The sequence below is a fragment of the Notamacropus eugenii genome, chromosome 4, assembly GCF_028372415.1.
Source record: "Notamacropus eugenii isolate mMacEug1 chromosome 4, mMacEug1.pri_v2, whole genome shotgun sequence".
Taxonomy (NCBI): domain Eukaryota; kingdom Metazoa; phylum Chordata; class Mammalia; order Diprotodontia; family Macropodidae; genus Notamacropus; species Notamacropus eugenii.
Genome location: NC_092875.1, coordinates 199,491,265 through 199,516,856, shown reverse-complemented (window position 1 = coordinate 199,516,856; position 25,592 = coordinate 199,491,265). Strand labels below are relative to the sequence as shown.

Here is a 25,592-nt window from a genome sequence, read left to right as displayed (position 1 = left end):
AAATTCTCCACCTTATATTTTGAATTTCACCTGCATCCGTGGAGTGATTGACCCCAGTGCCCAGGATACTCTACGAGGAGCTGGAGAGCAACAACAGAAATCCAACTGAGCCTTTAGTCTTTCTTCAGGCCTCAAAATATATGGAAATCTGTTTGTCATGCAGCCAGGTGTAAGGCACTGATAAGTATTTGATTCTTTATCCTTATGTAAATTTTCCCCCACACTGGAGATGTAGGCCACTGTAATAGTGAATTCTATTATTTGTTTTGAATAGAATAGTTCCCCTTGTGGTGTGTTACAACTCTGATTATTCCAATTTTTTCTTCCCAGGAAGAATGAAATTTCACCAATAGCCAAGCCCATCTTAAGAAGGTACTGGAGAAGGCCAATATTCCACTTGCAAAATCATTTTTATTGATACAAATATACATATGAATAAAATTCAACTTGTAATGTAAGTGAATATCTCTGAAATATGCCCCCAAGAGTACTTTTTTTTACAGATGTCTAATTATTTCTCTCTCAAATCACACATTAAGAGCTAATATGCAGACAGAACTGAAAACAACCTCCCAGACACCAATATTCATAAAATCTTGATTGCCTCATTCCAATCAACTATATACATTAATCCAAGGATTTAGTAGAGTCAAGGTTCTATTCCACTCTTAGTTGTGCTTGTTGACAGTATGCAAATGTAACCAACTGAGGATTGTTGTTTATTTTTTTCTGTACAGTTCAACCAGAAGAAAGACATTCTCTCTGGAAGAATGTAAAACCCAGACCCAAGCATCTAATATATATAATTTGTACAAATTATTTATTAGTGTGCTCTGTGACTATAATTACAATGTGCAATTGCATACAGAAAGAATATATTTCTTTGTCGGACACGTGCAGATTTGACACATTTACATTCGGCAGTACAACACACAACCTGTTGCACAGTGGATTCATGTGAGATGTTTTCCAGTTACTTTTGTTTGCCTTCCCCAGACCTGTAGGCAGGCAGGGTACTCTCTGTAGCTGCTTCAGAGAAGTTCCAGTAGGGAACATGAGCAGAATGCTGGTTTTTAGTGAAGGCATATAAAGGAATGTTTGAGAATTGAATGCATCACCAAGAAAAGGAAAGACCAAACCTAATGTGCTTTGAATACCATTAATAAAAAAATCTGATTCCTATTCACAAAAAAAAGAAAGAAAAGAAAGAAAACCAACTGCACCAATAGAAAACAGTACCCGGGGTTACAAAAGTACCTTGTACAGTCATTTGCAAGGTGTACCCCTTTAAACAAAAATAAAGTCTTTCTCTGCGTCTTCTCCAGAATCACTGGACTTGCTGCCTTGATTGCCATCTTTGCTGGAGGACCTTGGCCTTTGCTCCTGGTGTTCAGGTGACTGGTGTCCTTGGATCTTCCATGAAACTGAAGCAAACAAGGAAGTAGTTTATACAAAGAGTTTGCTATAGGGGGATGCCAGGATTTAGCATGGTTAGCCAACTCAGGCTAGAAGATGGGGGCACCCAAGCATGGAGAGTTTGAGACAGACTTTATTGGCAACAAATTATCAGTAAAGGGCTTGTTTTATTAACAAATGTGTGCATATATTTAAACCACACACTCACTGGGGTTTCATATGGCCTCTCCCTTATGTTGAAGCCACCAGAGAAACTCTTCAGATTCTCTGGGAGATGTTGCCCAAAAGGAAGAGGTGACATTTTGGAAATCGGAGGAAGATGATATTCCTGCAACTAACCTAGTCTTTCCTCTTCCATTAGACTGGAAGGTCCTTGAAGAAAGAGACCATGTCTTATTGAGTATAGGGGAAAGCTTCAGGAGACATGGCTCTGAAGCCCAACTCTTGACACTTGCAAGGTATGATACTGAGTGCAAGTCACATCATCTCAGAACCTCAATTTCAAATCTGCAAAATTGGAGTACTATAATGTGCACTAACTACCTCACACAGGTGTTGGGAGGAAAGAGCTTTATAAGCCTTGAAGCACAACACAAACAAGAGCCATTCTCATTTGTTCACTGTTTCATCACCTTCAGGGCATTGTATACAGTTGGCACTTCATAAACACTGAATTGAGCTGAATGTCTCCTAGCAGAGAGAAATGGGTAAAAGTTTCCTTAAACATTTTTCTGAAAGGATATTCATATCTTACTTTAGGTCTACAGCAGATAATTAAGGACTTATTCTTGCTTTTGGTTGTGGATACTGAATAAAATACAGAGAAGCCTCCTGCATTTGACCTCTCAGTTTTACTTTTTAGAGGATGGGCAATTGCTATCAATTCTTGCTTTGCTCACATGCAAAAACAAAGGTCCTTCAAGAGGCAAAATCATGTTTACCAAAAGCAACAGGGAGAAAAGAAAAAGGCACTACAGTTTCCATTGCCTGGGGAAAGTGTTTTAAATTCTGTACTACTGTACGTGTTATTGAAGGCTATTAAAGGTTATTTGCAATGACTGTCATATAGACACCATTCAGCTTGAAATAATAAACATGGGTTTTGTGGGCTTTGAATGAAAAATGGGACTGCCTCGTTTAGCTTAGCAGTGCAAGGACTTCCCAAAAGTACTGAGCATCTCTTTCCAGGAAAACCTTCAAAATGCATTTGAAGCTCTTATTTGGCTGGCTCCAGGAACATTAGGCTCACAAATTCCACTTGGCTATTTAAGTAGTTAACCTAATAAAGAGTGTTCAGGAAGTGAGGGCTCATTAGCCCTAACAGCCTAAGATGAAAACAACAATATTGTGCGTGACTTCCTTTGTCAAGGTTGTGGTCATCTCCAGGTTCTAATATCTAGCCATGAAAAATTTAAACTTTCAGTTAATGACATCAAAGACTTGAAGACTTGAAGAGTATTTAAGCCCTCCGAGTTCCAAATGAAGGATACTTTCAGCTCCCAACTTTGATCATGGATTTTGGATCCTTAAAAAAAGAAAAGCTGCCCCTTCATCCTCACTCTCCACTTACACAATGGCATCAAGGGAAAAAAATGGGTTATGTTATCTGTCTGAGGATTATCAAGGTCATCTGGGAGTTGTTTGTAACCCTAGGTATTATATATTCTTCAAGTTGCTCTTAGGTATTGAATTATTATAATGTGAATGTTCAATGAGAACTTTTAATATCTTTTCTCTTTTTTTTGTTGTGAAGCAATTGGGGTTAAGTGGCTTGCCCACAGTCACACAGCTAGTTAAGTGTCTAAGGGTCAGATTTAAACTTGGGTCCTCTTGAGTTCAGGACTGGTGTGCTCTATCCACTGAGCTGCCTTGAGAACTTTTAATTTCTTAAGCAGCTAATATAGTAGAGAGAGAATTAGATCTGGTACCAGAAGACCTGGGTTCAAATACAAGCTCTGCCCCTTCCTCATATGTAAAATGGGGATACATTACTAATTGTATTATCAAAATCACAAAGCAGAGAATGGGAAGTACTTTATAAACCTTAAGTGTTAAAGATATGCAAGTTCTTCTTCGTCTTATTGAGATCTGGGATGAGTAATTTGATCTTTCTCTAGGTCTCTTTTTTTCTTCTATTAAAAGACAGGGTTGAATTGCACTAAATTATCTCTAGGTGCCTTGTACTTCTAAAATCCTCCCCTGCTACTTAATGTAGATAGATGATTATTACTGACCTTCATCTTCAGCCATAAGGAAATGCTGTGACCAGAGGTGTTAGCTATGATTGCTTTATTAATATTTAAAATACAGAAGGAGCTAGCTGTCTCTCTGGCATTTGTTGCCTTATAATGAACTTTAACTGCAGGATGCAGGGGTAAAACCAGTCTGGTAGAACACTCTTCCTAATCTCCTAAATATCTCCTATATTGGCTTTATTTTGTTTTCCCTGTCATTCTATTTAACTTTTTCATTTGAGGGACACTCTTTGATTCAGTTCATGTTGTGTAAAATGGCCCACACTAATTTTTTCTTTTACATGATAGATTTCATACAACTAAAAATAATTGAGCCAGAGATTAATAATGAGACACTAACCCCTGAGACAAAAGTAGTCATCTTTCTAAATTGCCTCACAGAACGCCCTCTTTAACACATTGATTTTTAACATATTTAACACCTGATCAAAACTAGTTCTGGCTTAAAAAATTCTTTGTTATCAATCAACCAACAGGCATTTGTTAGGGGCTCCTATGTGGCAAGCTTGAGGCATACAAAAATAAGAGTGTCTCTGACTGTAATACGTTTACATTCTATTGTTTTCTTTTCCCCTCCACATTTATTTTATTTTTAATTTATGGAATAAAACAAACATTTCCATAACATAGCATAATAAAAAAGATGACTGCACATGAAACTGCAAATCTATAATAAACTTATCATGTAAGTTACTTCTTTTCCCTTCTCTCCCCCCACCCTAGAGATGACTCCTATTATTACAACTGCCATCTTTCCATTGTTTTCATTCAAAAGCACTGATTTCCTCATTGAGTGAATTACTTTTGGGAGTCCTCCTCTGTTGTGGATGAGAGAACAAAAGTCAATTTTCATGTTACAGGATGCAAACCAGGTACTGAGTAGAAATGCCCAAACAGAATTTGGGACTAAATTCTCTCTCTAGAGAGTGGTTTATGTATTGAGGTTTAGATAATAGTATTACATTTTTAACATCCATCCTAAGTAGGAGATTTTATTAGTTCAGATCCTTCTATTAATTTGGAAACAGTGAACATTTGGCCAGGACTAGGGTGGTTTACCTTGACATTGGCTATGAAGAAAGGGTTTCTAATAATATCTTGTCTATATTACCTTCAACTTTTTCTATAGCTCCATCTCCTGCTCTTACAACAACTTTGTGAAGCAGGCATAGCAGATGTTATCCCCATTTTACAGGTGGGAAAATGGAGATAGAGAGAGAGCAAATGATTTCTCTGAGACCATCTATTCAGGCAGTAGCAGAGCTGGATCTAGAACCAGGGCTCCTAATTCTTAGGTTAATTCACTATGCCAAGTTCATAATATAAACAAACTTTTAGGGTAATTATTCCTGAGGGAAGACACTGTTCTCAAGCATTTTAGCAATATCCATTTGCATACATATATTATGCTAATTGCAGATGAGTTATGTATTTATTAAAGATCACACAGCAGGCCTGTGGTTAGCAGATGGTATTACTGATTATATGTACCTGAAATAAAAATGCCCTATATTAAAACACTTAAAAAAAAATCAATCTAAATTTCATATCTCTCACTAGTTTTAGGATGATGCAAGATTTTTTCATTAAACCTCTCTGATATAAATCCTCCTATATAAGGTTACTGTTCCAGTGGTTTATAAGCTTTACGTGTGCCCCAAGCACACTGGGAGGAAAAGAAAAGAGAGACATTTATAAATAATGGATAAGCAAACTAAGTAACTGTGTACAGTACTCAGCATTTAAACAATCCAAAACTATCTATATTCAAATCACATCTACACCTTCAAGCCCTCAGACAGAGAGGCACAAAAATGGAACCTTTAACTCCCCAAAATCATTTGAGTTTATATATCAGTTGAAGGCCAATGTTAGCACAGTTATAACAGAGATTCCCAGGAAGAATAAGAAGATATTTTCCTTAAGTAAACTTAGATCAAACTTTCTGCTTTCCCCTCCATTCAACTTCAATGACATACTAATAGCCTAGAAAGCTAAATCTATCATGACCTAAAAGGAACATTCAGCAACTGTTTGTTTACTCCCCTCTCCCAGAATGAGCCAGAGTGGCAATAGGCTATTGTTACATTTCTCTTGGGGGTAACAGAAGAAGGAAATGGAACTTTGCCCTTGCGAGGGAAATGAAACAGGGCACGGGCAATTCAGCGTCAGACCCCAAATAATAATAAGTATTTGTAGAATGCAACTTTGACTACTGGGATGAGGAGGAGGATGTTAAAAAAAGCCTCAACATCAGATGTCTTTTGCTTTTCCTTTTTCCTCTTCAAAGAATACTCCATGCAAAGAAAACTATTTTCTACAAGAAATAGCATAACATATAATGAAAAATAGTAGCTTATAATTAAGTGGAAAGAGAAAATGATAGGACACACAAAAGATACAGTTAGAAATATTTGCCATAAATGAAGTTAAAATATTTTTGCATACAAATATCCGTCAAATAAACATTAAAATAGCCAGTCTCAATTAAAACAGAGGAAAAATCATGAGAAAAACAATATGCGACATGCTTTGAGAAGAATAGCTTCTGTATCTTTCATAAATACTGCTCACGTTTGAAGGGAATAAGAAAATTGTTTCGTGTAAATAAAGCTGCTGAAAACCTTATCAGAGGGACAAGCTGCAGCTCAGCCTAAAGGACTTGTTAAACGCTGTTCATCAATTGCACAACTGAACCCCAAATGCTTTTCTGAACGCAGAATGCTATTCAGTTCTCAAAGGTTTAGACAGGTGCTAGGAACTGGCACTAACAAAGGAAAATCATTCATGTAGAAATATAATTGCCACTCTTTAAACAAAATCACCACCTTTCTGGTACTTATAAAATGAAGTATACTAAAGCTTTTAAGACACCATGATAAGTAAGCTTCCAAAAGGTCAGCTTTTATGAAGTGACCCAATTTCAAGTGGTCTCAAGTTTCAATACTTCAAAAGATTCCTAATTCATTTGAGTTAGTAGGAGTACTGTCTTCACCAAGATAATGTATATTGTAACCACATCACAACTTACTAGCTTGCCTTAATATCTTGTCCATGAGGGCAGGTGGTAGGGCAGGGGAAATCAGGTGACCCACCTCACTCAACTTTCATTATACTAGACTTGGGGCAAATGATACATAACCTATGACTAGACCCATACTTGATGCCTGTTCTCCACTGGAATAGTCTTAAGATCTCAGAGGTACCTTCACATTAGAATTAGATATCAATCAATCAAGTAAGCCTTTATTAAATGCCTACTATGTGCCAGATACAGTGCTAGATCCTAAGGATATGGACAAAAATGTTATAGGAGGGGACACATAAGCAGCTGGGAAAGTTCAGTAAAGACCCTGTGTAAGAAATGGCACTTTGAAGGAAAACAGGTTTTTCTAAGAGATGGAGGAGAGGAGAGAGAGTAGACTAGGTATGTGCAAAAACATAAAGATAGACATAGGATAGCACATTAAGGAGCAAGGAGGAGGTGAGTTTAGAGGGATCAAAGAGTGCATTCAGAGAAATAACATATAATAGGCTTTGAAAGGTAGGTTGGAAGCAAGCTGTGAAGGGTTTTAAATGCCAGAATAATTTGATTTAATACAAGAGGAGCTTCTGTAGTGGTCACAGTCAGACTGTTTGTTGGAAATATCACTTTGGCAGGTATGTAGAAGGTGGATATGGGGAGGGTGAGCATTAAGGCAGGAAGGCATATTAGGAAGCCTACTACACAAGTCCAGACAGGAGAGACCAAACTATGGTGATGGTTACGTGTGGAGAAAAACTAGGGATGGAAAGTAGGTGCTAGAGAGGGCAAGGGAATGAGAGGATACAAAAAATGTGTAATTTGAATCAATACTGATTGGTAATTGCCCTGATATGTGGGCTGGGGGGTGGGGGAGAATGAAAACTCAAGGATGATCTGGAGGTTGTAACTCTGAGTGACTGGACATTAGCAGAACTATTGGCTTTAAAGAACTGAGAGTTTCAAAATGAGATTTTCAGCAAAGCAACTAAGTTCTGATTAAATCAATGCACATGCCGAACAGTGCATGATATTTTATGGAGAATATTTTCCCTACTCCTAGTACATATTCTTCTCCGATTCTAGTCTAGTCCTACCTTTATGTTCGCTATTTCCTCTCCCAATCAAAACCATTATTAGGTGACCTCTGGAATGATGATCCTCTGGATGTCAGAAAGGCTACTACTTTTCAGTTTTATAAAGTACTTTGATTCATTCCTAAGAGAAAGTATGCAAGTGGAAGGGTCATAAGTGTCTTCATTTCACCAAACACTGTAAATTATCCAAAACTGAATCATCCATTCTGTACAAACAGGACCACAAACAAAGCTAATTTAGTAATTCCAAAGCAAAAATGTCCAGAATTTACTTATATTTTATACAGATATTTGTTTCTATTGGTACTTTCCACAAATAGGAATTTCTGCCATTTCAGAAAAGTTACCTTTTTAACAGAAAAAATGTCCCTTTGTGACATTTAGGTGATTTGGAGAATGAGGTTAAAAAAAAAAAAAGATGTTGTAGACAGATTAATTCTAGTTATCTGTTTTCTTCTGTAGAAAAGTGCTACCTTTGGACATAGACGCTATTAGAATTAGAATGATGAAGGTTATAGGGCTTGCTTTTTCCTGTTGGATATTTTGCAAGGAAAAGTCAGTCTTTGATTTTACCTTTATATCCCTGGTAACTAAGACAGTACATGTCACGGATGCATAATAAATAACTAGCATCATAACGTCACACAGATGGATTAATAAAATAAACAGTATGAACAAGTCCAGCGTTGAAGTCTCTACTACCATGTGATTATTTCACAGTGATTTTTGGGTCCAGATGGTTTTCCTAACTCCTATATCAGGTATCTTATGAATATGTGCCGTAAGTCTGCTGGGAGACCAGGCGCAGCAGTGCGTGCATAAGTTCACTGCAAATCTATCACCATCCTAGAAAAAACAGATCAGAGAAGTGGTGGTGGGGCAGCGGTCCCACTGGACACCCTGTGAGATCACCAGATTTCAAATGACCAAATGTTCTTTGTGAAGGAAGGCAAAGACTCATTTCGTTTCATGATCTAGAGCCCTCTGAAGAAAGCTCAAACATGAACAAACATAAAACAGTTTTTCTCTCTTTGTTCTTGAGGAAACTAAAATCCCTTTTAAATGAGGCAGCCATTAATTTCCCAAGCCATGTTTATGAGAAACGACAACAAGTGAGAAAGGACGTTTCCTTTCCCATACTCCCAACTGTGAACAAATGTAATTATCTCCCTCAAAATGTTATATAATAAAAGGCTTTTCTAAACTTTACAGAGACTAAAATCTACACAGAAATCTTTCCTTCCTCTAATCTTTTGATGACTTTCATTTATACTGCATAATCCAGACACCATGCTGAAGGAACTTGGAAGAGCAAATCATGTGGCTAAAGAAGAGGTATATAATTGGGGCTTTCCCCTAATTTTACTAAATAATCACAGAAAATTCTTATCCAGACTAATGTATGGATAATGCAATGGGAGAGAGATCTATTACTATTTACTGGTTTATGTCATCCCTTCTATTCTAAAAAGCTTATACTGTGGTACCAATATTCTCAAAGTTTTCACTATGTTACATTAATAATAGCTAGCATTGATAAAGCGCATTAAGGTTCACGAAGCACTCCTCACAACACTTCTGGGAGGTAGATGTGTTTACTATCCCTATTTTACAGATGAGGAAAGTGAGGCAGATGAAATTAAGTGACTTGCCCAGGATCACACAGCTAATATGTGTTTGAGGTGGGATTTGAAATCAGGGCTTTCTAACCCCAAATTGATTACTCTATCCATGGTGCTACCCACTTGCTGTCTGTGGAAAGAGATTTAGATTTAGACTCAAAATCTGCCTCTTCTACCTGCTACCTATGTGAACTTAGACAAGTTACTTTACTTGTATAGATCTCAATAAAATAAAAGGGTGAGAAAAGATCATATCTAAGGTCCCTTACAACTTTGAAACCCTATGACTCCTAAGACTCAAGCTTACTTTTATAGTAAGACTCTCTGAAGATACCTAAAAGGAAAATTATCAAGCAGTAACTAGGAATTCTTGCATCTAGAGCACACTTCTGTTGGGTGAGGACACGGTCTATGTACGAGAGACAAAGGTTTTGGTATAAGATTTGTTTTTAGAGAGGTCATTACTTGAAGGCGGAGGGAGATGGAAGAACTCATTCCAGCACATCTGGTAGCATCCTATCTTAACTAATTGTTCTTATTAACAAGGGGCCTTGGCTTTGTTGTTCTTTATCCTGCCAGAAGGCTGCAAATGCTGTCAGTGAACTCTAAATTCAATGCCCTAGGCCCTGGCCCAGTCACTTCACAGTAGTTACAACTCTGCCAAAAAGAATGAGAGCAGAAAGGAAAAGTGAAGGGAGAATGCTTTTTAAAAATAACAAATACATCTGAAAAGACTGGATGCCAAGCAATAAGTCATTCCTTTCCCACTGTAAAACCCAATCCTCTGTGAGCACTCTGGTTGACATTACCAACCTCAGATTTTTTTCCACTCTTTCCTAAGTACTGTTTTTTTTTTTGAGGGGAGTGGGGTTGGGGCAGGGAGGGAGGTCATTATGTTAAAATGGAAGCAGGCATTGTGCTTCTAAACTAGGGATACTTACTGTTATCTGAATAATTTCTCAAACTCACCCCTTAGAATGGAACACAATGAACTGCCTTGCAGCTAAATGTGAACCTTAGTGCCAGTTCTTAAGCATTGATTCCATGAAAGATGAAAATTGAAGGTTCTAACCATTTGTTGGCTGTGACTTCCTGTGCCCAACTGCATTCACTTCCTCTTCCGCAGTGGTGGAGTACAGTTTTGAAGATCTTTTTCCTCCACTGGTGAACTTGTCATTGTCATGGTCTGAATCTCTTTTGTTATAATCTCCTGTTTGCTCTACTGGGGAAAAGGGATTCATTTTACCCCCTTGTCAAATAAATCCACGTGTGGAAGCTAATATTAAAAAAAGAATTTAATATCATCTTATCCACCCCACTTATCATGATTCAAGGGAAACAGGCCATCTATTCAGATAGTTTCAGTCCTGGGCATATCTGCTGTTATTTACAGAATTCAACAGCCAACATTATGGAAATGTAGTGCAAAATGAGGTGTGCTTTGAGATTGCCCCAAGAAGTTATTTACAAAACAAAACAAAAATCTTATAAAGTGCATTCTATTTCCATTTCAGTTCTGCAATGGATAAAAAACAAATAAAACACATTCACTATGGAATAATCAGGAATAATTGCAGTGATTTACCTGTTTCAGAAATTAGTTGGGCATGCTAGTCCAAAGGAAAGCAAAGAACAAGGAAAACGGGAGTAATTGGCATGAAGAAAGCATAAAAAAATTTGAAACGGAATGATTAGGAATTTTTTTCTAAAGCAAGAGACAGTATTTATTCACAAGCAAGTCTATTTCCCAGGTAACCCTAGCTGAAAAATCTGATAATGAGCACTAGTGAAACTTTTAAATGAAAGTTTCACTACCTTTGATATGCATATGTGTAAAATTTGTTTTTGAACTGCATCTTTTCTCAATGTATTATACCTCAAGCTCAAAGGGAATCTGAATCACTATAACCTGTCTTTTTTGGAATTCTGATCAGAAAACACAGCTGACCCTCACTACTCCCTACCACCCAGTCTCAAAAGTAAGATTTTTATGTACCCCTAAAAAAGGACACTACCTAATCCTAATAGCTGCTGGGAAAAGATCCAAACACCTACTCCAGCTCCCCTGAAATGTATTAGAAACAATTCATTCTATCTCCCATTTTTCTGGAAAAGAAACAAGAACATTTCAAACTAGGCAAGGCAATCTTCATGGCATCCTATATTTCATTTAATCAGACATCTGAGGGAGAGTAGACTTTCCTTTGATTACAGAAGTTATTTTAAAAGATCTTAGCCATTGAAGGAAAAAAGAACTAAACCTTCAACTTTTACCAACTTCAAAGTTTTAATTGTCCTAGAACAAAGGGCCATTTTGCCCCACCTCCTCTGCATCAAGATTTTTCATGTTTTTTGGAGGTTCTCAAAGTTGGCTACATACAGTTTTAGAGCAAGCAAGTATAGAAAGTGGGGAGAAAAAGGAAAGAGAGAAGAATATATTTTCAAATGAAGAGGAAAAGGTTGTTTGTAAATGTCATTAAGTGGCCAAGGTCACTGTCACCTTGCCAACACTATGAGTTTCTCTTGCATGGATAATGAATCATGTTTAAAAAAAGGGTGCAAATGGCTTTCATAGCTCTTTTTGAGGATCATTAGCTAGACGATTTCTGTTAAAACTCCCAAACTGTACTCTCAGCCAAGTCTCCCTTTTTTATGGCCTTTATCCAAAAGAGGCCAGACCCCCTAAAATGGCCTAATGTTCAGTATGGACCAGGAAGATGAGGTTTGGCTTTATTTTTTTCATTGGTTGTTTGTCTGCCAAACAACAGGCATCAGAAACACTTTCTTATCATTTACTTCAGCCCAACATCTATTACTTAGTGACTTGTCAAACCCTGGGAGATCAAAGGAGCTCAAAGGAACTTATACTTCTCTGACACCCAAAGCCCCACTTCTAAGAGAAGACAGAAAGAAGAACGCTTGTACGTAGACTATATTAATCCCTCTTGCTTTGACTGATGATGTTCACATTACCAATCAACTACACCTTTTATGTAACAGCTAAAGGAGTAGAGCTGCTCCCTGATGGTATTCACATAGTTGAAGGTTGTGGCTTTTGAGCCTCAGAAGAGCTCAACCACCATGTTTAGGGAGATGATCTGAAGCAGTGAGGCAATAAGCAACTCAGTCCCTGGGTGTGTGCTATATTTAAAACAGAAAGTGTTAGATCTTATCCTGTGAAGGCTTTTCTGATAAATAATGGGGTCCAGAAACCTATAAGTGGTTGTTGTTTCATAGTAATCCACTACCATTTGATTATTTACTTAGAGGTCATCCCTGAAGGGGACAGTGAGGGGGTCTCTAATGCAGAATCCAGTGAATAGTCAGAAATAATTTTTTTCCTCTAGCTACACTGTAAGTCCAATTTATTCCAACAATCTATTAATAGAACACATGCTTCTTGGCAAAAACTTGCAAAACCAAGAAATTGTAATATTATCATAGGAAAGGCACTTACCACTTGCCAAATCACATGAAATCAGCTCAGTTACTCCAATGTTGATTTCTTTTCCCTAATACATCTAAGGGGAAAGAAATGGAGTAATGTAGAGAAAAGTGTATCTTACCTTCTTGGGAAAATGACCTCACTGTAGGCTGGGGGCTACTTTGGCCATCTCTCTCTTTGTCAGAAGGAACTTTCTTTAGAACAGGCGGAAGCAAAGCAACTTTAGGGGAACCAGGGCCAGTTGGAGAATCTGGGATATCCTCTGTGGACACATAAACAGACAAATCAAATTTCTGAGACAGACAAATCAAATCTCTGAGAGCATGAGTCAGGCAACAGACTGATAGGATAAATGACTTAAAAAACTGGATTTTTTTGGCTTAGGAGAAATTATACATTTCAGCTTCGCATAACAAAACTGGCAAACAATATACATAAGAATAATATATTTTAGAAGAGGCTAACACCTGCACAGATGTGACTTGACCTCAAAAAGGTAGAACATGACCAGATTTGTAAATTAACCAAGTGTTCCCTTTAGCTCCCAAGTTCAAGGGTGCTTGGTTTCTTATGTTATCTAGCATTCACAATGCACTGCTTTCATTTGTTGTCATGTCCAAAGAATGGGGATGCTATATAAATGTAATGATTGTAAGAGTGACTTGAAAGCAGTGATTTTATCATGTTCTTTTAAAGGAAAAAAAAAATTGTCTTTGCACAGCAACTAGTGAAAGAAACATAACTCCCTGACTCCATTTTTCTACCTTCTCTATATGCTGGACAACCCAGGGCATCTTACTAATTCTATTTTCTCATGGTGAAGAATTTTACAACTTATTTGGAAGAAAACTGTAATAAATCTAGGCTGAAACTTAATGACTTTCAAGAGAATTTGCCCTAGGAGATCATAAATGTTCCACTTTCCTCCTACCTGTGATTACTCTGGTTCTGCACGCTGGGTTTTGGAAGGGATTAATGGGCTATAGTGGCTTAGTAAGACTGATCAGGTTGGCTACTGTACAGATGAGAGAAAACTGGGAGAGAACAATAGAGAGGAGGAGAAGACTGCAAGGGAGGCTATGGGATGGTGGTACTTTCGAGATTACACAAATGCTGCGTGCATATTGATTGGTAAACACGCAATTCACTGTGTTGACCGCTACACACACACACACACTCACATTTATATACATAAATACACATATACACATTTATACACACACTCACATATATGTACATACACATTTTCTTTTGTAATGCCATACTTATTTTACTCTGCTTGTTCACTGGGATAGAGAGTTCTGCCTGTTTAAGCCTGTTTCCGTGTTAAGGCATATGAGAGACAGAGTTGTAAGGGGAGAAGGAGGATAAAATACAGGGAAGGATAAAGAAAAAAATCAAATTGGTTTCTAGGCAAGTAGGTGGTATGGAGGACAGAGCACTGGACCTCAAGTCAGGAAGACCTGGGTTCGCATCTGGCCTCAAACACTGAGTGGCTGCGTGATCCTGGGCAAGTCACTTAACTTATTTCTGCCCCAGTTTCCTCAAGTGAAAAATAGGGGTAATGATACTCTCTATCTGACAAGGCTGTAGTGAAGAGCAACTGAGACAGTATTTGTTATGTATTTAGCAAAGGGCCACCCTATGTGGGTGAATAATAAATGCTTATTTCCTCTCTTCTAATGTGCCCTGAATTTTCTCTACCATCATGGTCTTAAGACACTTGACCTATTCTAGACTGGATATGGAGTGTTCACTGATCTGAGGTTAAAACAAAAATAAATTATTCTTCCTGTTCTTGTACTCCATGGTCACAAATGACAACTTTGTCCCAAGTGTTTGCATGCATATTCTGATGACGGATGTCAGCCAAACAAAAGGTAAGAGCGAGTTCAATGTGATGCAAGGCTATGTAATTTTATGAATTCTTTATAATTTCCAGGGATTCTGATAGGATTCACACGATTTCTTTTTGTACTCTCACTGGACATATTATCTATGAGTCATGTTTAACCATCACCCTTCTCAACAATAAATCAGATTTAGGATAAAGTGAAGAGACCAGTTTAACTCTCCGGGGTCCCTTCCTGCCTTTGTGGCTCACAGATTTAAAGTCATCATTTTACAGATGAGGAAACTGTGGCCCATAAAAGTTAGGCCATGGTTAAGTGGCAGAAGTGGGATTTGACCCCACATTCTTGGACTCCAAATCCTATGCCTTTTACCACTGTGCCAGGATGAGGCATATTTCTCAGAGGTTCCAGTTTCTCTTGCTTACAAGAGCCACCAATATCTCCATCAGATGTTGATCCCCTGGTAAGCAAAGGCCCTTACCAGGCCGAGAGGAAGTTCTTGGTTTCTGTGGAACTGTGGGTCGTGCTGCCAAGGCAGGTTTGGGTGTCTGAAGGAGGGGCTTGGGACTGGTGGGTGTGCTGGAAGAGCTCCGAGGTCTTATGCCGACTTCCACCTTGGGGTCTATTTTGGTGTTTTTCTCTGGTGTCGCTGCAATGGAGTCACCTTTATTTGCAACAAAACGGTTCTCTGAAAGACCTGGATGCAGCTTGGGTACTAGAAAGAAAACACAGACATGCTACATAAAATTCTAGAACAACTGATTGTAGTGGGATAGAGTTAAGAATTAGAAGTCAAGTAATATTTTCCCTATACATATGTGTACATACATTTACATATTAAACCTAGAAGTGATATCTTCAACTATCACCATAAGAAACTTGGTCCATTCCACACAACTAATCTGGTGTCATTTTTAATCCTGGATATTATTTTATACTTAGATTCTTCCTGGAAACCTGAAAAAAAACCTTTACAAAAAGCCAACTGACTTCTTGATAGTACTATTACACATACATCAGTTCAGTCAATTAACAGGCTCTCTAATAATTATATAAAGTTAAGATTATATCTACTGCAACCAGATTTTAAAATCTTTTTTTTCTTGTTCTGTGGTAATAAAATACTTCATGAGTACAAAAATTACTATTATGGTGAATTATAAATGAAAGTACTAACTATACTAGTAGCCCGATTTATGAATCTTGGGGTGAATGAAGTAATGGGGAGGATGCAGTGATGTCAGTCTTTCAGCAAATGACTCACACTTTTTGGAAGTAAAGGCTTTACAGTATTTTAGGCTAGAAATAGTATTTTATAAAACTCTAATCCTGCTACAACATTTGTATCACTTTATCATCACAGGATGCAATTTCTGTGAGGGCAGGGACAATTTCACATTTTTGCTTTTCTATCTCTACTGTCTTACATAGAAGCTGGTACACAATTGGTACTTAATAAAATGTCTGCTTGCCTGATGCAGAAATACAAATAGCAACACTAAATTTCTGGTGTGTATCATCTGCAAATACTTTCCATCTCTGGTATGCTATTGCTCTATTTAAATAGCTCAAATGACATAGGAATTCAGCAAATGTATTTAAGTAGAAGAAAATCTACCTCTTAAAAAATCTGTTAAGAAGGTAAGATTTAGAAAGAAATATCTTCCCTGAATCAGAGAAGAGGCAAAAAGAGCAAAGCTCATTGGTAAAGATATGTGGTCCTTGGAAGTGCTGGGAGGTTGTGGGGCCAAAAAGAAGTTTCCTATGATGCTACATCGTAGGAACACAAGCACCTAAAGGTTTATGTCCTGCCTTTTTGACCATTAGCATCTCTTCTTTTATGCCTTTACCACAACAGATCAGGGTAATAAGAAAATCCTAATAAGAAAAAGAAAGTTATCCTAATTTACCTGCTCCACTCCCATCTGAGCGCTCTGTGTTGCTCAAAGCAGTAGCACAAACATCCTGGGGAGAGGCTTCATTCCCAAGCTTCTAGAAAAATACAAGAAACCCCCATCCCCACCCACTAGAGTTATTTAATGAAGTTAAAATGAAAATGACAACAACGAAACAAAATCATCTTGTTCAGCAACCTGTCACAAAGCAGAAAAGAGCTATCATACATCTTGCCAAACTCCCCTCTGCCCTTTTCAGCATCTCTTACAAGCCCTGTCCCTCTCTGGCTCTCAAAAGTGCCCTCACAGGGAATAATTCTGTGAAGACAAAAGAGTAAGGTTGAAATCTATTAAAAAATTTTTTGGGACTAGATCTGAAATTTAATTAGTTTCAGGAACTTCTGGTAAGGAAACTCCCTCTTTCAATGTAGATCAGCAACTGCTGTACAATTTAGACTCTCAGACAGATGCCTGAGAGCACTGAGAAGTTAACATGATTTGCCCAGAGTTCGTTGGGATGTATCAGAAGCAGGACTTCTTGATTCTGAGACCAAATCTCTTATCTACTAGCCCACATTTTCTCTCATACAGGCTTAGAACATGTGCGGTTTGGGATCCTTGGTGTTGACAGTAATTGATAAATCTACATACCTTCTACCCTCCAAGAGACCTCACTGTGGTAGTGGCAGATAAAGCAAGGTGGGCTTTTGGGGTTGTGTGTGTGTGTGTGTGTGTGTGTGTGTGTGTGTGTGTGTGTGTGTGTGTGTGTGTGTGTGTGTGTGTGTGTAGGAGAAGAGACAAACTGATGGACAGAGCAGCAACCCAACTGAACCATCCCAACATTCTCTTTCAAAAAAACTTTAAAGGAATGCCTCAAATCAAAACAAAAGGTCAGGAGAAGAAAATTTTCCAGCCTAAGACATTTTAGGAGGTTGGCAGGAGAGATCTGTGACCCTGGGGTGAGCACTGGCCCATATCACAAGAGGTAGCTGCAGCACCAGAGGCAGCCTTGGAGGGGGCTGTAACAGTGACAGTAGCAACCTGGGAAGCTTTCAGCTCAGAGATGGTAAGGTATGTGTGGGGTGGGGTGGAGAAGATCAGATAACTAGTCAGAAAGAGATCACAGGAGATGATGCTAGCACTGGGTGTATCTGGGGCTGATTGGAAATTCCATTGCCCATATGCAGTTCTGGGTTGCAATTTAAGAGTGCAGAAGAGCGCTGCTGATCAGGAACAAGGGGATCTGGTCACCATTCCAAGGCACAGAGGAGCACTAGCATTTGCAGCTACAAGACAGTATAGGACACCTGGTCATAGTTCCAAGGACAAGAAGAGCACTAGTGCTTACAACTGTAGAGGAGCAGGAGCCCTTCCTGGGTAAAGGACTGAGTGAAGACCAAAAGAGCAGTGACCATACCTCTTCCCATATCATATCACCTTGGAGGCACCCAAAATTTGTAGATTCCCAGAATTAGCCCTGAAAACAGCAGCATGAAAAAGCCTGATGTCTGAGATGGTACTTCCCTACACCCAGGTGAGCAAAGCCCAATTTTAACATAAAGTTCAAAGTCAAGAAATATGCTAGGAAAATGAACCAACAACAACAAAAAAGAACTTGACCATAAAAAGTTACTACAGTGGTAGGGAAGACCAAGACACAAACTCAGAAGAAAATAATAATGTGAAAACAGCTACATGCAAAGCCACAGGCCCAATAAGAATTCCTGAAACATTAAAGCAAGAAATAAAATGGTAGAGGAAAAACTGGGAAAAGAAATGAGAGCGATGCAAGAAAATTATGAAAAGAGAATTAACAATTTGTTAAAAGAGACACAAAATTTCTCTGAGAAAAGAATTTTTTAAAAAGCAAAATAAGCCAAATGGAAGAAAAAAGGTACAAAAGTTCATCGAAGAAAAGGAAGGTTTTGTGGCCTCTTAATTGTATTTCTCCTTCAATCCAGCATTTATGCACTTGGTACTGTGAAGAAAGAATATATAGCTAGAAAAAGTCCTTCTTTCTGGGATCATGTGTTCTGAAGGTCCTGGAAGCTCTGTAGAGAAAAAGGAAGATGCTTCCTCTATTATTTTTTGGTTACACAGATCTTGGATTCTGTTCAAATTAAAAGAAAAAAGCTTTGCATGTGGAATGGAGTCTATAAATCCTAAGAGTAGATGGAGAAGTCAATTTTTCTAATTCAATTCCTTTGATCTTACTGGCACTGAATGCTTCTGTTTAAATCACGGGTAGGGAGAAAGGGAGAGACAACAATCCTGCAACTAATAATCCTATGAAACAATCAGTCTCCTTTGCCAAAGTATTATGCAAAAAAGAAAAAAAATTACAACTTCCTCCTCTCCCCCTGAAGAGTTTTAAATATTCAAAAGATGTGACACAAGATTTCTGTATTTTTATAATTATTCTCAATAATCCTATCCAATAAGATGATCCACATCCTTACTTGGACACAAAAATGAGGAAGAGAGTTAGGTTAAGAACAATCCCCGATGCTCACATAGCTTTAATAAACTCATCCAAAGATGTCAGAGGCTCAGCCTTCAAATGGCTCATTCTGACAATGTAAGCATCCTGAAGAAGCTCTTCCTAGGACCTTAAAAGGTACATGGTTGTTCTCATCCCTAACTCTGAATTCTGTTTGTAAGCAAAGGATTTACTTTTATTTGAAGAGCAAGCTATTTTTCTTTGAAAAATAAGTTATATCTGATTCATTTATTATTAAAGTACCACTGTCATTGGGTCCTCAAATATAATGGAGGCCAGTTAGACCCAAGTCATGGTAAAAATTACAAGGTGTTTATTCTGTCTTAAGGAAATGTCCATGAAAGACTACAGCAGACCCACTTTTAATAGTAACAGGGACTGGGTCTATGATTTTGTTGGTATGAGGATGTCTTGAAGGACCTCGTTTTAGGGTGTTTCCAAGACAACTGAGAGGTTAAGTGATTTACAGAGGGTCATACAGCCAGTATATATCAGAGGCAGGCTTTATCTATTACACTTCTCTTTCATTTAGCAGTGAAGGCTTTATGATATACTTCAGATCGATAAACACAGGAAATTATACACAGGCTCTGCAATAGGACTACATATGTGGTTTGATCCCAGTGGGAGCAGCTCAAGAAAAGGAAACATATTAAAAGCAGCTAAGTGATATCTCTACATCTAGAATAAACATCTTAAGGGATTGTAGTATTCTGCATTTTAGGAAGGACACTGATAAGCTGGTTAGTATTAACAGCAGGGCAACCAAGATACTGAAGAGTCAGAAGATCAGACCATATGAGGATGGTCTGAAGAAAGCTGTATGTTTAATGTGGAAAAGTAAAGACTTAGGGGGAATACGAAAGCTAGCTTTCTTCATGTATTAGGACCATCATTTGGAAGAGGGGTTAGACCTGATCTATGGTGGCTTCAGGGAGTATAAAAAGGAAGAGTAAGAAGACCTTTCAAAGAGGCTGATTTAGGCTTGATGGAAGCAAGAAGACCTTCCTAACAATCTGAACTTGTTGAAAATAGAATGGGCAGACTCAGAAGGCAGTGGGTCACTACGTAATAGGGTTTTTGAGCAGAAACCAGATGGATCCTTGGTCAGGTATGTCGGAGAGAAAAATCTTGTTCAGATGACAGGTTTAGATGACCCTGAGGCCCTTTCAAATCTCAGATTTTAAAACTTCCAGGAAGCCACAGAGTAGACAGGAACATTAGTAAACTAGAACACAATGATCTTAATTAGACCCTTGGCCCCAATGCTGACATCCTAATGTTTTAGGGTTATAAGTTATAAGCTTATAAAAGGCAAAGATTTTTATTTTCATTGGTCTTCCTATGCAGGATCATAGGCAGTTAACATAAAAACCACATAAACACTGTTCTTGGAATGATTACCCACCTCCACGTTGTTTCTGTTTCTAGACTGTCTCAAGTAGAATTGGGATTATTAAGACATTAAGGATTGATTCTAAGAAGAGTGAGGGTAATTCAACCATGATAATGACTATATTTAGCCCTGAATCAAATTGTTTTGTTTATGATAACTTACACTTATATTACACTTTACACAGTTCTACATGTCGTGAACATGAAAATTGAATATGTAACTACCGAGCATCTGGTAAAATCATTAGTTAACTGACAAGTGCTATTCTCTGCAAAATTTCTTAATGTTTCCAGACATATGTCTTAAGTATGAATAATGCCTAATTAAATATTTATGCAAGAGGAGGATGAAAATTGTTTTTTTATTAGTATACCTAAAAATAGCTTTGTTTCCAATGTCTTTAGCTTAATGCCACAATATTAAGATTTAGAAACAGTTGGTTTAAGTTATTGGTTAATATGCTAATGTAAAATTCCTTAGTTATTAATAATGCAGATTTGCCTTAATTATGAATAGGTATGGTTTAATATTTTTTCATCCAACTCTTAAACATTAGGTTTTGCAAACACTAGATGGAGCCAAGAGATCATTAGTATGAGCCTTATGCAAACACAAATACCAATTCATATTTGTTTTTTGTAGCTTTAAGGCAATTTACACATCAGAAACCATATGAAAACAAAACCAGCATTTGCCATTTTTCCATCCAAAGTGCAGCTGTTCATCATTAGTGGCTGTGATGAAACAGGAGCAGCTTGTGAGTGAAAACAGTAAATCTCTTCTTATCTTAAAGAAATGTAGGAGAATAGATGAGAATTCAGGCAGCATCTTAGCTATCTGACCCAGGATAGACATGCATTCAGGGGAGTATTTGTTCAGAATTCTGATCAATCTGGAGACACGTGGTATCACCCCTGTTATTGTCTGCAGGATGCAGCACCATTTAGGATACATGGTGATTATTTGAGAGGGACTTTAGTTGAACTGTTCACTGAGCTATCCCAGTTTATAACAGTAGCTTGAATTTGTACATAGTATTTTATAGTTATACAATTATTTCAATGGTAGTACTGGGATGCAAACCCAGGTTTTCTGATGATAAGCTCTTTCCACTGCACTGCATAATATGCTTATTTTTCTCTAATATTTTAAATCAAGTAGAAGGAATTTCTTCTTTTGGCAGAAAACATTCCCTTCTAGGCTCTCAAAAAATAAAATGAGACAAAACAAAAAACCCAAAACCTCAAGCCAGTGTCACTGATAATATAAAATCCAAAACCTCTGACACTGGATGAAGTTATCTCTGCTACTAAAAAGGGACTCAGTACTTATAGTAACCACAGGAAAGATCAGAACATAACCTCCTCTCCCCCACATTCCCTAAAAAATTTCAAAGACAAATGAAATAATTATTGTTATAATCTATTTTTTGGAACACTTAGTACTTGTAGATTTTATTCTGAGATTTTTCTGGTCAACATGGGAATCATGAGCAAAAAATAACTCCCCATCATTAAAAGGATAGTAAAAATACAGTGGTTAGGCATTTTGATTAATTTCAGTACCAAATTACCTGGACTTTTTTTTTTCTTTTTTGATTTTTGAAATCCATGGGCAAACAAAGCATCATTTGTGTTTAAGACAGCGAGGACATTACAAAATTGCTGAAAAGCAGATTTTTGCCTTGATATTATAATTACTTGGTTTCAACCATCTCTTATATTACACCCCAACTCCAATTACCATTAAAGTCCCATATGAGATTCTCATAAGAAGGCCTGATTGACATCGGTAAGATTTTTTTCCCAGGACTTAAGCATGTCCCCAAAGAATAGGATTCTTATGCCAAAGACACAACACATTCTCTTGTGAAAATGCCCATGTATTATACATATTACTAGGACCATACTTGTAGACCTTTGGGATTTTTTCTGTTCAGTGTTTTTTCTTTATTTAAAAGAAGCCTGCTATCAAAATCTATAATAGGTATTAAGGGCCTGTATAGCTCTTTAGTTTATGGATTTATACTTAACAATTTTTTTGTATTTTTCCACTTTACTTTCAGTCTTCTATTGTATAGGAAATCAATCAAATTGAAAGGGTATCCTCTTTCTCTTACCTTTTGTGCAGAAGCTGCTCTCCTTTCCTGCTTGGCTTTCATTTCTGCCATAAGGCCACTACCCATCACCTGAACTCCGTACCTTCGCCCTCCCTGGGGGCTGCTCCTGCTATCACTCCGCTCTAGCTTCCCAATTTCCTCCATTTGATTATCCTCAAGTGAGTCTGGTGTTTTTAACTCTTCTGTCCGTTCCGTGCTTCCATTTTGTTCTGTGGACTTTACCTCCTTCTTAGATGTGTCCATAGCAGGGCTTTTCACTGCTCCTTTTGGGGATGAAGGCTCCTCTGTGACCAGGACAGTTTGTGGGCGCTCAGATTTGGATCGGGATTTGATTAAATTGAGAAAACCACTTTTCCGAGAATCCCGTTTTTTCTTTTCATCCCCTCCTCCTTCACTTGACTCATGGGAATCTGAACCTTTTGTAGATGATCTCCTACAAATCCAAACCAAGATATTAAGTCCTTGTTGGTCTGACTGGAACAATAAAACCCAACAAACACAGTACAAAGCAATGACACAAGCTGCTGGTGACACAGCATCTTTACTGAGGACCTAAAAAGGGGGAACTGGGAGGACACACTTGAGGTACAGGAAGCAGTCAGGATCTTCATCTATCGTATTATTAAACTGAGGCACAGATGCATGAAGGGATTAAACCAGCCAAGAAAATCAGTGTCTGAACGGAGCCAATAAGCCATGTATTTTGGTGCTCATTAAAAAAATACTGGAATCGAACACTGAATAAGATGAGTATTTCCACATGAAAAATAGAACTTTTAAAAAAAGAACCATACATGAAACTATAATTTTGTATTACATAGAGCTTGTTTTCCTTTTAAGTAGATAACAAATTCAACATTATTGAATTTAATATTATTGAATTTATATTAAATGAATATTCAAAGCTGTCCTGTTTGCCTGTTTCTTACTCTTCTTTCTTTTGTTCTCTTCCCTCAAAAATTTAGAACCTTCAATGACTTTCTTTTTATTTTTCATCTTTTCATTTTTATTTCTCCCTCCCCTTCTCCCGCCATTTTGGTATCACTGACTCCTTAACTTCGATCACCTTGAATTTCTCCTCCTTCACGTAGTAATCATGTTTTACATTTTTTGGTCTCTGCTCACTTGAATTTCACAGTGTAGTGCAAAGAGCACTGAGAAGCTTTAAATATATGTCCCAATTCTGCTATACAATCAATACATCTATGATCCTGGGCATTAGCTCCTTTGAGACTCAGTTTATTCATCTGCAATGATACTTGTATTATCTGGGGTGGCTGCAAGGAAAGTCTTTGTGAACCATTAAGTACTTCATATGAAGTAGTGTTTTCTTACTTATTATTATTACACAGGAAGGGACTCTCCTGCTCCTCACCTGGGATCCCTTCAGGTCTGATAATCCCTTTAATCCTGGAGTAACTCTTCAAGATGACTACAGAATCACACGTGCTACAACTCCTACCCTTTCCCTTCCCCAACAACTGTCAAAAGAGGGCAGACCCAGAGACCTTTCTGAGCTGCAACATACCTGGAACAAAAACCAATGGAAATGGCTGCATCTAACACCCTGCAGAAAGTCAACTCTTACCTCAGCTAATCATTGAAGTCAGTTGATCTAGCTCCTTACAGTACTAAGAATAATTTATACGTTTTTGCCAAATAAGGAAAAGAACTTGCAGTATCCCCAGTATGATCAGTTAATCTTGACTATACTAAATTTGGAGCCATTAACCTCAGCCCAACCTATTCAGTAGCAGGTATGAGATGTCTATACATTCCCTTCTCTTTAAGAGTGGTATTTGGGGGGAGGAGCACTCTACCTCCAATTCTCTAACAAGGCTCAATGGTCAGTGCTTCATCTCTACCATGATAACCCAATGGTGAGTCACAGGTCCAAGTCCTTCCAAACAGCACGTAAGTCTCATGAGAGCCACAGGTACTCAGGTGAGAGAACATCCTTGAGCTATTTGTCAAGAAAAAAACTTCCTAACAATTATAATTATCTAAAAATGGAATAGATGGCCTTGAGAGAGAGTTGACAGTTTTTAAGCAGAGGCTGAATGACATCTTGCAAAGTATGTTACACTAGGGATTGCCTTTGGCTGAGGGTTGAATTGGATGGACATGGACTGTCAACTCGAAAAGTTGGTGATTCTGTGATCTTTCAATAGTGTATCCATCTTCATCTAAAATGTAGACATTGCACATTCACCTAACACTAGAACAGTATTTCTAGTACTAACTCCTCTCATTTTGACATATGACAGCAACATTTTGTTATAATTATTCAAATGTTATAATTATTCAGTCCTCTTTTTGACCCAGAAAACATCCTTCATGGGAAATATGGCTTCCACCTTGGACTTTTTCCTACACTCATTTTTTTTTATAACTACAGCTCCTGTAGACAAGGAGGGTAGTTGGAAGCTATATAAGCTAAATGACAATACATCCTATGAGCTGCTAAAGTGGCATATAAACATGAGGTCAATTGTCACTGCCCTTTCAGGAAAGTACCTATATGTCTTTATCCATGGCTGAGTCATGGGAAAGCATCATGAATCTAATGTAACAATAAAGATATATTTAAACATAAATTCAATAATATCGAATTTGTTATCTACTTAAAAGGAAAACAAGCTATATGTAATACAAATTTTGAGGGGTAGGGAAAATATGGAACTTTTGAGCAAAGATTTGACGTGGGTATCTTCCTGTAACTTCTAAACCAGAAATCCTTAGAAATTGGAAGAAAGGGTGGTAGACTCCTTATTTTTCTTTAATATAAGTTCTAAGATTTACTAGTTGAAGTTAGTTATCCTTCTTACATTAAATTTACACTGGGTTCTATAGTGTTTGTTATAATGACTTCATCTTGACAAATCTATGGCTTACAAATTTCTTCTCATCATTGCTAATTATGGATGGATGGGGAGAATACATGGTTCAAAATATCCTTGACTCATTTGAAT

General features: G+C 37.7%; 1 protein-coding gene across 6 annotated transcripts in view; it reads right to left on the bottom strand.

The window, feature by feature from the left end:
* Positions 1-391: 391 nt before the first annotated feature.
* The window catches only part of CARMIL1 (capping protein regulator and myosin 1 linker 1), a 396,768-nt gene continuing 371,567 nt past the window's right edge, over positions 392-25,592 (bottom strand). For 2 of the 6 annotated variants that reach the window (XM_072603992.1, XM_072603998.1), the window contains exons 33-38: positions 22,621-23,053; positions 16,621-16,702; positions 15,192-15,425; positions 12,979-13,119; positions 10,485-10,634; positions 392-1,424 (exon numbers count right to left, since the gene is read on the bottom strand). In XM_072603992.1, coding sequence (XP_072460093.1) covers positions 1,288-1,424; positions 10,485-10,634; positions 12,979-13,119; positions 15,192-15,425; positions 16,621-16,702; positions 22,621-23,053 — 1,177 coding nt within the window. In that variant the 3' untranslated portion in view covers positions 392-1,287. The remainder of the gene's footprint in view (positions 1,425-10,484; positions 10,635-12,978; positions 13,120-15,191; positions 15,426-16,620; positions 16,703-22,620; positions 23,054-25,592) is intronic. The other 4 variants (XM_072603993.1, XM_072603994.1, XM_072603995.1 and 1 more) reach the window with 4 other exon arrangements.